Source organism: Triticum aestivum, chromosome 6B, assembly GCF_018294505.1.
Source record: "Triticum aestivum cultivar Chinese Spring chromosome 6B, IWGSC CS RefSeq v2.1, whole genome shotgun sequence".
Taxonomy (NCBI): Eukaryota; Viridiplantae; Streptophyta; class Magnoliopsida; order Poales; family Poaceae; genus Triticum; species Triticum aestivum.
Genome location: NC_057810.1, coordinates 59,231,032 through 59,243,124, shown reverse-complemented (window position 1 = coordinate 59,243,124; position 12,093 = coordinate 59,231,032). Strand labels below are relative to the sequence as shown.

The window sequence follows — 12,093 nt, the reverse complement described above, 5'->3', positions numbered from 1 at the left end:
CGACGCTCTATTAAGATGGCGGGGGAAGCTCAGTGTCGCTGTCCAATCAAAAGGAAAGGAATCAGTAGCAGCTTCTGCTAGCTTTGTGGAGAATTATTGGGCGTCTTATGCCGCATATCACTCAGTGCCTCCAGTAGATTCGAAAAATAAAGGAAAAGGGCCAATGGATGGATTAAGATGGGCACCTGATAATTTGGGAGCTAAGGAGGATTGGACTCCCCCACCAACTAGTTTTTTAAAGATTAATTTTGACGCAAGCTTTGTAGAGAGCATCAGAGAAGCAAGTGTCGGTGTGGTGGTTAGGAATGCGGCTGGGTAAGTCATTGTCTCTTCTTGGGACTTCATTATATCATGTCAAAGTGTGGAGGAAGCAGAGCTAAGGGCATGCATTGCTGGTCTATACATAGGTATACCTCTCCACAATCCTATTATTTTAGAGAATGATTGTGCGTTTGTTGTGGCGACTCTTGCAACAGAGAACCTTGATAGGTCATCGTTGGTCGATTATAAGAAGGAAGCACTGAGCTTATCTAAGCTGATAAACAACTTTCAAATGGCTAAGATTAGCCAATCCGCCAATGTGGTGGCTCATCTAATTGCAAAATTTAGTTTTGACAATAGATCTGATGGTATTCTTGTTAATGATGTACCGCCCTGTGTGGTGAATTTTGTATCGAATGATTGTAAGTTTCGCACTGGTTAGTTAATGTAAGGCGGTGTTAAAAAAAGAGTCACTAGCTGGGGAAGTTGGCAGCAGTTTGGGAGGTGAGGAAGATGAGATGATTGTGTAATGGTTGTGCTTTTTCAAACCCTATCTGAAGATGGTTAGCAACTAAGTGTAAAACCTGCTCGGATTTCATCATTTCTGTCGGGGGAACACCTAAGACCATATTGATTCATTAACATTGGTGAACATCATCTGGTTGGTAGTATCTGTAAAAAAGGGAGAAACGAATTTGTACAAATATTAAATATTTGAATTTCTATTTGAAGTTGAGTGTATGCAGATAACGTGTTTGTATTTGAGTTCGATGACGAGCTGCGCATATGGGGGCTTTGTAGGAGGAAACCTTCCAGCTGGAAAGATTTAATGTGCAAAAATTATACGATGTTTCTTTATACCACTACTACTATGCCGTTGTCTCTTTTCCAAAACTAAAAGTGTAACATTTTAGTAACATTTTAGAAGATTTCAAAAACAAATTTAACCCGTACGATGCGCATCGACATTGCCGTGTCCCCGTGGGCCCCTCAACCATGGCATAGGTGCCATTCATTGCGACGACTCCAATAATGATGCCCTATCTCCCCCAAGCGCACACACGTTGAGGCATCATCTAGGTGCCCCTCCCCTTTTGGCCGACATCATATGGAATCAAACGGAGTAAATAGCATGAAACTACTACAATTCGGGTTAGGGTTCCAGAAAACTAGCAAATTTTATGTTTCTATACTTACCCACTTTGGGGTCGGTTGTTTCCAAAATACCCAAATCACCATGTTACAAAATTGATCCAGTTTATGACAGGTCGGGCCTACATGTAAGACAACTGTTCGGTTGACCGCCTGTCTCTTCCTCTTATTCTAATAAAATATAATCTTTAATACCTAGTACTTTTACAAATAGCCCATGTAGTTTTTTTAAAAAGCAATCATGTCCCTGCAGTTTTTTGAAAAAGCGATCAGGTCCCTGTTCCTTGCCGCTGCCGCGCCAGGCCGTCAAAACGAGTTGCTGCCGCCCTTGCCGCCACCGCGCACCTGTAGCACGGCTTCTGTTGCTGGCAAAGTTCAGGGGCGCATCGAGGGGCATGGAGGCCGCCAGAGCTCCCCTGATTCCCTGTGACGGTGGCCGACCGGAGCGGCAGGAGACGAGCTCGTATCAAGGGGTATGACCCCGGCGAAGCTAACTTCTGTGGGAGGGAGAGGTGAGGTGCTCCTCGCGGAATCCGGCGGCGAGCATGCAAGACGCCGCGACGACCTCTTATGCCGCTCCTCCCCTCCTCGAGCTGGCCGCCTACACTGCCGGACAGGAGCAGCGCATGGCGCCGAAGAAGCAACTGACGCGCGGGAGCGGCGGGACAGGAGCATACGCCACCTACCTTCATGGCGGCGGCGGCCGTCTTCTCCATCTTCAAGCGCACATCGTCGCGCCCGATTCTCCTACTTCGGCAAGTCCCGACACTTCTATCAAGCCGCCAACGTTGGCAGAGGGAGGCTGGGGAGGGGCATCGCCGGCTTGGGAAAGGAGAGGGACGATGTCTCAGGAGGGGCTAGATTGGTGTCGTGCTGAGAGAGAGAGAGAGAGAGAGAGAGAGAGAGAGAGAGAGGAGAGGAGAGGAAAGGAAAGAGGAGGAAGAGATAGTTTACATGTGGGTCCCATATGTAAGCTAATGGTCAAATAAAATGGTCAAACAAACGGTTTGTTTAGGAGCCGACCCGACCTGTCATAAACTAGATCAATTTTGTAACCCATGGTGATTTGGGTTTTTTGAAACAACCGACCCCAAAGTTGGTAGGTATCAGTGAAAAAAATGGGTAGTTTCTTAAAACCCTTATCCGAATTGTAGTAGTTTTATGTTATTTACTCAATCTGATGTCATTCAAATCTCATCACATGCCCTTGTGCAGCCACAAATGAAGGTGATGACTGTGAATTGTGTGTCTTCTGCTAAATTTGGAGTTGTCCTTTTATTGTATGTCACATTCCAACGACGGCCTGGTGCCATCCCTGAGGGTTTTTTCTTGTATTGTTGGCTAGCTATGACAAAGCCCCGTCGTTGAGGGCCATGACAATGACAATGTTGTGCTCGTATTGACGTTTGTCACTTGTTGTAGCATGTGCTCGACTTCATATTAACCTTGCCATTGTGGCCTGGTGGTTATTTCCGCCGATTTTTTTTATTAACCAGGCAACTCCCTTCTTATAATGTAGCGGAGCGGCGGAAATTTCGGCTCGCTTGATGGTTTTTGTCAAAGAAAACAGTTATGTTCTGTATAATAGAATTTTTTGACAGGTATGATTTAGATTTGGTTTTATGTATAATATAGTACCACACTGATTTGGTTTTTGACACTACACTAGTGTCAAAACCGCTTTTATATTATGGGACGAAGGGAGTAGATGTTTTCGCGTGCAGTTATATTTGGGCTCTCATGGACGCTGCTTTGCCATGGGCAACGTGTGGATGGAAATACACCGTTGGATGTCATTTGGATGGCAGGGATTGGATGGTAATTTGGCCCAGCCAAGTTCTGTTCCTTTGACAATCCACACCAGCGGAGACACATCCGACGCCACTCAAATTCCCCACCGACCGCCGCCGCCGCTCCGCCGTCGCGGCGCCATGCTCCACCTCCGGCAGCGCGTCCTCTCCCATCTCCTCTTCGCCGCGCCCTCTCCTTCCGCCTCACCACTCCTCTCTCTCCACCGCCTCCTCTCCGCCGCCGCTGCCCCCCGCATTTCTTCAAACCCTAGCTTCGCCGTCGACGACTACCTCGTCGAGACCTGCGGCCTCACCCGTGCCCAGGCACTCAAGGCCTCCGCCAAGATCTCCCACCTCAAGTCCCCGGGCAAGCCAGATGCCGTGCTTGCCTTCCTTGCCGGCCTCGGCCTCTCGGGCGCTGATGTCGCGGCCGTCGTCGCCAGGGACCCGCTGATCCTCTGCGCCGGCGTGGAGACAACCTTGTCCCCCATCGTCGTTGGGCTCACCGGCCTCGGCCTGTCACAAGCTGAGATTGCGCGCCTCCTCTCGCTCGTCCCTGACAACTTCCGCCGCAGATCCTTCGTCTCCAAGCTAGAGTACTACCTTCCACTCTTCGGCTCCATCGAGAACATGGTCCGGCCGCTCAAACATGGCCACTTCTTCCTCCACTCTGACCTCGAGAGGGTGGTCAAGCCAAATGTCAAGCTCCTAGCAGAGTGCGGGCTAGGTGCTTGTGATATTGCCAAGCTGTTCATCCGTGAGCCAAGGATGCTTAGCGCCAAACCAGAGCGTGTCCTGGCGATGGTTGCGTGCGCCGAACGTTTAGGTGTGCCCCGTGGCTCAGGAATGTTCAGGCAAGCGCTGCACACCGTCTCATGCTTCAGCGAGGACAAGATCGCTGCCAGAGTGGACTACTTGAAGAGGACACTTAGGTGGTCAGATACCGAGGTTGGCATTGCTGTGTCCAAGGCTCTGATTTTGCTGGCAAGATCAAATGACGTGCTGCAGCGTATGTCAGACTTCCTAATCTCTGAGGTGGGGTTGGAGCCGGCCTACATTGCTCATCGCCCCGCTATGCTCACTTGCAGCCTGGAGGGCCGGCTCAGACCCCGCTACCATGTTGTGAAATTTCTTAAGGAAAATGGATTGCTAAATCATGGCAGAGACTACTACAGTATGGTTGTGGTCAGCGAGAAGGTATTTGTGGAGAAGTTCATATGCCCTCACAAGCAAGCTGCACCACACCTTGCTGAAGACTATGCAGCTGCTTGCACAGGGCAGGTGCCTGCTACATTCAGATTTACATGAACCAAGAAGCAGGAAAATGGATTGCTAGAGCATGAGTGGAACCACTATTCAGCAGCCTTGGTGACAGAAGATTTTCATGGAAAAGTTTGTATGCCCTCACAAGGAAGATGCCCCCACCTCGCCGGAAACTATGCTGCCACTTGTAGGGAAGTGCCTTCTAATTTCAGAATTACATGACCAATAATGGTCCAGGAGAATTTGTAACTGCATATGGCGCAAAGAAGTTTACCCTATGTGTAGTGAGCTGGTAATCTCTGTCTGTGTGCCTGAGTGGATGTTGGTTGTCTGCTATAGTATGTCAAGTACTCCCTCCGTTCCGAATTACTTGTCTTGGATTTGTCTAAATACAGATGTATCTAGACTCATTTTAATGCTAGATACATCCGTATCTAGACAAATCCAAGACAAGTAATTTGGAACGGAGGGAGTACATGCTAATATAGTGTTGCTGGTCCTTAATGAAACTGATAGTTTTATCGTGAGCCCTTGTATGTCCATTGCATCATTCAGTACAGAAGAAAGAATTACACTGCAATTAACCTGTCCATCTTGATGTCATATTGTCATGCATACTAGAACTAAGAGTGTGACATCAGGGCATTCTACAAATGCTTTCAAATATATTAATGAAGAGTATATTTGCATGCCCTATATGTTTATGTTCTCAATTGCCATTGCAGCTTTCAATGCAATCCTGAGTCAATCTATCTTTCCATGAAAAAAGGTTCTCTTTTTTGCCATGAAGATGATATGAAGCCCCAAAATTCGTTAAACATCTTTTTTGGTGGAAACAAATCTGGAATTAACGTGTTAGTCACTGTTGAGATTGCAGTTTTGATCTACTCTGTTTATTTGCTTCCTCTAAGCTGAAACTCTTCATTCTCCTGCAGTAGCTTTGTTTGTAAGATATTAACTGTTGTGAAAGCAGGTCATTGTTTACTAGTAGTCTGTATCAGTTTTTTCGTTTATTTTTCTCTTATATTCTTGGATGGCCACTCGCTGATACTTTTTCTCAGAGCATCTTTTGTCAAAACTTAATACTTCAGTAGTTGGCTAGTAGCATTTTGTTGACAGCCTACCCATCTAGCACTACTTAACGGATATTTCAAAGACCCTTGTATTTGTACCGGATACACAAAATGATGCTTGTATGGTATGGTTCCGAAAAATAGAGGGCATTTCATACACTATGAAGGAACTTATGTTAAGGTAATCTTAAAAAGGGTCATGGCATTATCATGTTATTCTCTGCCATACCTGTTAACTATTTTTGTTCCATATTAGCACTATTTATATAGATGCTAGGATATCTTTATGCCTTGGCATAATTTTGTAGGGATAGTCAGGTAGATCTATGTACTATCCTCTGTTTTATTTTTATTTTTTGCATTTCTAGATGCTCTTTTATATTTGCTTCAGTTGTGTTGGTTACAATCTCTTCTGAAAACATGTAGGCTGGAATTGGAGAAAAGAGAATGAAGATGTCGAAGACTGTTACCTTAGCAAAGAGATTGTACCAGAGATGATTAACCAAGCTTGGTCTTAACATTTAAGAGAATGCAGTATTATTTCTCTCAGTTATAGTGAATGTCATCTTTTCGTACACTTTTTTCAGTTAAATCTCAGTCTATGTATGCTAGTACTAGCTGTCAGATAAGATAGTGAGCGTAGTCCGTAGTTATAGAATCTTGGAGAATTGCAAACACAGAAACTGTAGACATGCTGGTCTACGATGTGTGAGGAGAGGATGGTGATCATATGTTTATTCCTGATGTTAGGCTGTAGAAATTGGAATAAATGAGATCACAGCTGTGTGCTTGCAGTAACACAAAGGAGATGGGCACATGCTATTATTGGCGCAGAGCTCTGATTTGAAATGAAGATCAGTTGTGTGTTTCTTCTCTAGTACCTAGTTTAGCCTGTGGGAATTATAGAAATAATATTAATGCAATGAAGGCGAGGGGAAGGAGTCTATTAAGGAATGAAGTGACTTGCCAAGTGAGTATGATTTTTTTTAAAGTAGTTTCCTTGAGACCTTGAGTAAGAATTGGATGGGCAATAAAGAGCATACTGACTGATTTACTGAATGTTGTAGATTCATGGGGCTTTCTTACTTTCTTGAGAAGAAGTGATGAAACTAGATATAGATGCTTAGTTCTTTCTTCTTTCAGGAGATCGACCAAGCATGGTGGCTGGGGATTTGCTATACTACAGATGATTCTGAAGGCTCTGTTAGTTGATGATGCCTGAGACTTCCTTCAGTTACAAGTATTTATTCAAGTGTTGATGATGCCTTTCTCCTTCTGAATTTTGCAAGTTGTGAAATCCTTCTGAACCTGATACTTGCATGATAATTTACTTTCACACTAGAGCATTTTCTTTTTCGCTTACTCTAGGATAGGAACCTGTGGTCTAAACTTTCTTTTGTACGCTGGGAAACTTCTGGTGTTATCAAATGGTCTTTGCTTTTACTCCACCTCTATGAGCACTGTTGCCGGAGAATGGGTTGAAAATATTTGGGCAAAGAAGCTGCTGTTCAACCGACAGTTGAATTTAGCACAAGCTAGTGCTGCAATTTCTTATTATTTTAATAGAAAGCCGCAAATGATCGAGGCGCTATGCAGTATGTGAATTATGTGTTTTCATCTTCATCTATACAGTTTTATTAAGTCAATCATGCATGCCATCACTTTTTTTTCTGGAGTTGATAATCGAATGTAAACAAACATATTTCTCTGTTTTCCTTCCATATATATGCCATGTAAGCAATTAGATGTGGAATTTAAAGCCGCTAGCTAATTGATGGTGATCTACTCAGACTAATATTTAGTTTGTCCTTTCTTTTGGTTTTACCAGAGCTTTCCTCTAACGGAAACAGTCTTAATAGAGCTTTTTATGTGTAGGAATTTGGTGCATGGAAGCAAGCAGAGGGCAGTTATGGATAAAGTTGAGCAAGCTAACTGGTACGAATAAAGCCATGTTGTTATTCACCCTCTGTTTAGCACGGTATCCATGCTTAGATTGATGTCAGGTGTTACATTTGCTTGTTATGCTTCATGCAGACCGCAGCCAGGCTTCCTCTGGATGTGCACATTATGCTCTGCTTCCATGCTTTGTAGGCTCCTACGGGCATTGACCTGCACTTCCACTTCCTCATGACAAGTGGACACCTTCTTTGACTAGGTATGCGCTGAAGTTTATTCCCTTTTTTTCTGCGATTTCCAGGCTGTGGCTGCATACCTTTTTGAAATCCTGAGCAATTTCTGCAGTACAAGTGCGGAGTGGTAATTGAAATTCAAATTGAGTAAAGTTTGTTGGAAAATTCTGAGCACTTAGTCTGATGCTCTGATTCAAATAGAAATTTCAGATGCAAAATCATTCTGATGCGCTGATGCAAAATCATTCTGCAGTATAACTCTTGTAATTATTCTGATGCTCTGATGCAAAACCATAAACACTGTCAGAGTACATTGATCTCAAGCCACCAACACTGGAACTGGATGCACCCATGCCCGCACCAACTGATGCCAAGGAAGTACCCTTACTTTCAGATTCATACCTGTTCAGGAAGCAATGTGTTGAAAAATAAGAATAAAAATGGTTGGTGCCAATCCCTAGAGGCGTCCGTTCAATCATCTCTTGAGTAGGTAGGGAGGTGTCCATGAACACATACTCCAAGTAGACTCTGTCCATGCAAATGAGCCAAGCAAAATTACTGGTTTTCATTGACAAGTCAGACTTGACAGTACTTACAGTACAAATCAGACCTAACCAATTCTGCTTACTGTAAACAATTATTCAGAAATTAACACTGCTGTAACTTGCTGTACCCTCAAGCTTATTGAATCTTGACTTAAGTAGTTGGGCACCATGCACGGTATAAAAACAGAATCGACGGTACTTGTGCACCATACACTAACCAATGTTCATTTTGTTACAGTAAAGATCCAACTTGACAGTAAATATGAAAAAAAATTACCCAATGCAGACTTGCAGAGCACTTGTGCATGAGGTCGATGAACACGAGGAGGAGCCGTCGTCGTTGATGGGCCAGACTAGCATTCAGAGATCAAAAATGTCAAACTAGCATTCTTGGTTGATAATGTGCATCTTGATAACCATTAACATCATTCAGAGATCCAAATGTCAAACTAGCATTCTTGATAATCTTTAACAGCATTCAGAGATCAAAATGCCAGTAATGCATCAAGATTATCTTTAGCGTCTTGACGTGCATAGAAAATTAGGAGGCCATGCCATGGGAGTACATGCATAGAAAATTAGGAAGCAAATCTGAAGTTTCTGAACCCTGAACCGTTGGCAAGTGCAGTGAAGTTTTCTGAACCCTGAACTGCAGTGCACTCACCAAGGTTGGTCGGGCCGGCGCCGGGCGCGGGGTCGGCACTCACCAAGGTCCAACCTCGACGAGCAGGCGCGGATCTGGCCGCCAACATGGCATGCTCGATGGCAGAAAGGAAGGAGGCAGCAGGGAGGAGTCCGCGTATTGATTTTGAGGAAGCTCAAAGATCTGGCAATACAAACGCAAGGGGACGAAGGCACCACTGCGGACTGCGGTCAGGCTGGATTATACCGCTGCAGACGCATGCATTTTCGAACCATATCTGAAGATGGTTAGGCCAACTCCACCGCGCGTGACCCTAAACGGACGTCCGTTTTGTCTGGATTTTATCCGTTTGAGTAGGAATTTGGGGGCGTGTCCTGGGATGCGGTGGCCGTGCGCCCAGCGCGCGGCCGCGTCCATTTGCCCCATCCTGTCTGCGTGTAGTTAAAAAACTAATAAAAGCAAGGTTTCAAATGCGAAGCCCTACTTCAGGCCAGCGGCCCCGGTTCATCATGCCGGCAACAGAGCCAGCGGCCTACACGTCCATCGCCGGCATCAGCCAGCGGCCGGCAACACAGCCAGCCTCCAAAATGAATAGTTCTCCTCGCCGGCAACACATGCCAGCGGCCGACAACACTGCCGGCCTCCAAAATGAATGTTTTCTCGCCGGCACACCGGCAGTGGCCCTGACGGGCGGACGGCACCCTTGCCAGCCTAAAAAAGAACGGCCACGCCGATCGGGCGACCTAGTTCAGGCCTTCGGCGTCGAGCATCTCCTTCTGCCTGGCTTCGAACCAGGCCCTCATCTTGTCGCTCATCTTCGACAAGTCCACGCTCATGATCGCAAGAGCCACCTTCTTCGCTTTGGTGGCGGCATTGGTGGCCTCGATGTCGAGCTGCCTCTGCCTGGCCTTGACGTTGTCGGCCTCGATGTCTAGCTGCCTTTGCCGGGCCGCCTCCTCCATGTCGGCAGCGGCGGCATTGAGCTTTGTTGACGAGGACGCCCCATGCCAAGCATTAGGATGGCGTGCGCTTTGTTGACGAGGTCCTCCTTCTCGTCGGCAGCGGCCTTGCGCCGCGCGGCATCCAGCTCCTCGCGCTGGGCGGCGAACTTGGCCGTGGCGGCATTGAGCTTGACGACCGCTCTCCGTTCCCTCCTCTTCGCCGATTCCGCGTCCAACTTGGCGATCTCCTCCGACGTGCACTCTGACCGCAGCTTCCTTGGCGCCTTCTTCTTCACCTTTGCGGGCGGGTCGACGGCCAGGCCGCTGGAACTCGGCGGGGCGTCGGCCATGGACGGGGGAGAGAGGGGGCGGCGGGAGGGACGTGGGAGAGTTTGGGGCAAATGGCGCCAAATGGGTGTGGGGGGGGGGGGGGGTTGGTTTCTCCCACCGACAGGCGGGCCAGGGGAGGACAAGCGCGCGCGTCCCGCCCGTCCGCGCGCTGTCCGTTTCACCCCAAAATCGGCGCAAACTTGGGCCGGGGATGGGTCGAAAGCGGATACAAAGCGGACAAAAGTCCGTTTGCGCCCACGCGTTGGGCCGTCTCATTTGTTTCTTTTACCCCAAATGGACGGGGACGGACAGGATAGGGTCGCGCGGTGGAGTTGGCCTTAGAAACTATGTGTAAAACATGCTGTTGCGTGTCGGGTTTCATCGTTTCTGTCGAAGGGACAGCTAAGACCATGCTGATTCGTTAACATTGGTGAACATCATCTGGCTGCTAGTATATCTGTAAAAAGGAATAAACGAAATTTGTACAGATATTAAATATTCGAATTTGTATTTGAAGTTCAGTTTATATGCAGATAACATGTTTGTATTTGAGTTCGATGATGAGCTGCGCATATGGGGCTTTGTAGCAGGAAACCTTCCGGCTGGAAAGATTCATCAATGTGCAAAATTTATATAATGTTCCTTTGTAGTAATTTGGTGCCCGTGCTCAGCTGGACCTGATATCGTGGACGTTGGCTGGCGCGTTGGGATCTGGTGTAGTGCGTTAGGTGCGTCAGAGATGGTTCGCTGGAAAAGATGTATACGGAGACTATACGGGGCGCGACGGTGCGTTGCCTGGGGACAGTCGTAGGCGCGTGTGGTTAGTCCATCACGGAGCCTAGGCACAGAACGTTGCTAGCGGAAAGTGAGCCATGGACCAGGAGTTGGTACAGAATTTGCATCCGTGAGTGAGCCGTCCAGTGCACCACGCGCAAGCGCGCAACATGTGGTTGAGGGTTCCTGCAAAATTAAATTTCGGTAGTAGATGGTTTTGGTCAAGGCTGCCTCGTGTTAGACCAAGTGAGAGCTCGCTGTTAGATCCATGGAGGCCGACGGCTAGGAATTCCTTCTAGATGCAGCCGACAGGTGCGCAGGCTGTTCGCTCTCAGTCATCCTTTTTTCCGCTTATATTGTTCACGATTTTGTCCGCGGTAAATCAACTCTGAGACCATCCAAATACCAGGTTTCCACTGTAGAGAATTTGCTGACAAGGGCGAACAGTAGCCCGGAGAGAAGTGGCTGCCAGGACAGGCGAAGGAAGAACACTACGCCGACGTAGTCCGCGCTATCAACCGGGAAGGTGAACCCGGGGGCTCCAGGTTGCTGTCTTCGATTATATATTCCGCCGCTTCAGTATTTTATTTCTCAAAACGGAATTCCTTGAGGTCGCTTGCCGAAAGTGGACGATGAAGTTGTGCTCTTGTGATAAGTACTTGCAGTGTTGGATGGGTTATCTTGCTAAAATGCTTACGGCTGGGTAGTGTGCTATCAGCAATGATTTGGGTGAAAAGAGTAGAGCTGTGTAGATGTTGGGTTTGTTTTGTGCAGGAAAAGCGCAGAATATGCATGTTTGCAAAATGTTGGGTTACTGAACCCATAAATAGTGATGGAGTCATGAACGTTTTTTGAGATGTCTGCCGAACGATTTGCAGTTTGAGGCTGGGCAGTGCTCCACTTGACAGAACCCCATGCGAATGAGCGCGTTGGAGAAATCAATTAGATTGTACGCGGAAGACCAGACTAAGAGTGTGATTAAGCCTGATTTGGGGATACGTTTCGATCGACTCGCTGGGTGAAGCCTATGACTTGTACAACGTGTATTTGTGGGAGGTAGGGTTTGGTATTAGGTGTGGTATAAGAGCAGATTGAATTGACGATGAAGCCGGCGATGTTTAGATCTACCGTTTGGAGGAATACGGCTCAGGTGGGCTCAGGATGTAACCCAGGCCGTGGCCGTCTTCCCGAG

The 12,093-nt window shown here is 47.0% G+C and overlaps 1 protein-coding gene across 1 annotated transcript; it reads left to right on the top strand.

Annotated features, from left to right (window-relative positions):
* Window positions 1-3,165: 3,165 nt before the first annotated feature.
* On the top strand, window positions 3,166-5,162 carry LOC123135762 (uncharacterized). The gene has a single exon (XM_044554974.1). It carries the CDS (start codon window positions 3,171-3,173, stop codon window positions 4,509-4,511), a length of 1,341 nt encoding a protein of 446 aa, XP_044410909.1. The 5' UTR covers window positions 3,166-3,170; the 3' UTR covers window positions 4,512-5,162.
* The last annotated feature ends 6,931 nt before the right edge of the window (window positions 5,163-12,093 follow it).

Excerpts from the sequence above, each read along its gene's own strand:
- LOC123135762 (XM_044554974.1), top strand. The coding sequence starts at position 3,171 with ATGGGCAACGTGTGGATGGAAATACACCGTTGGATGTCATTTGGATGG.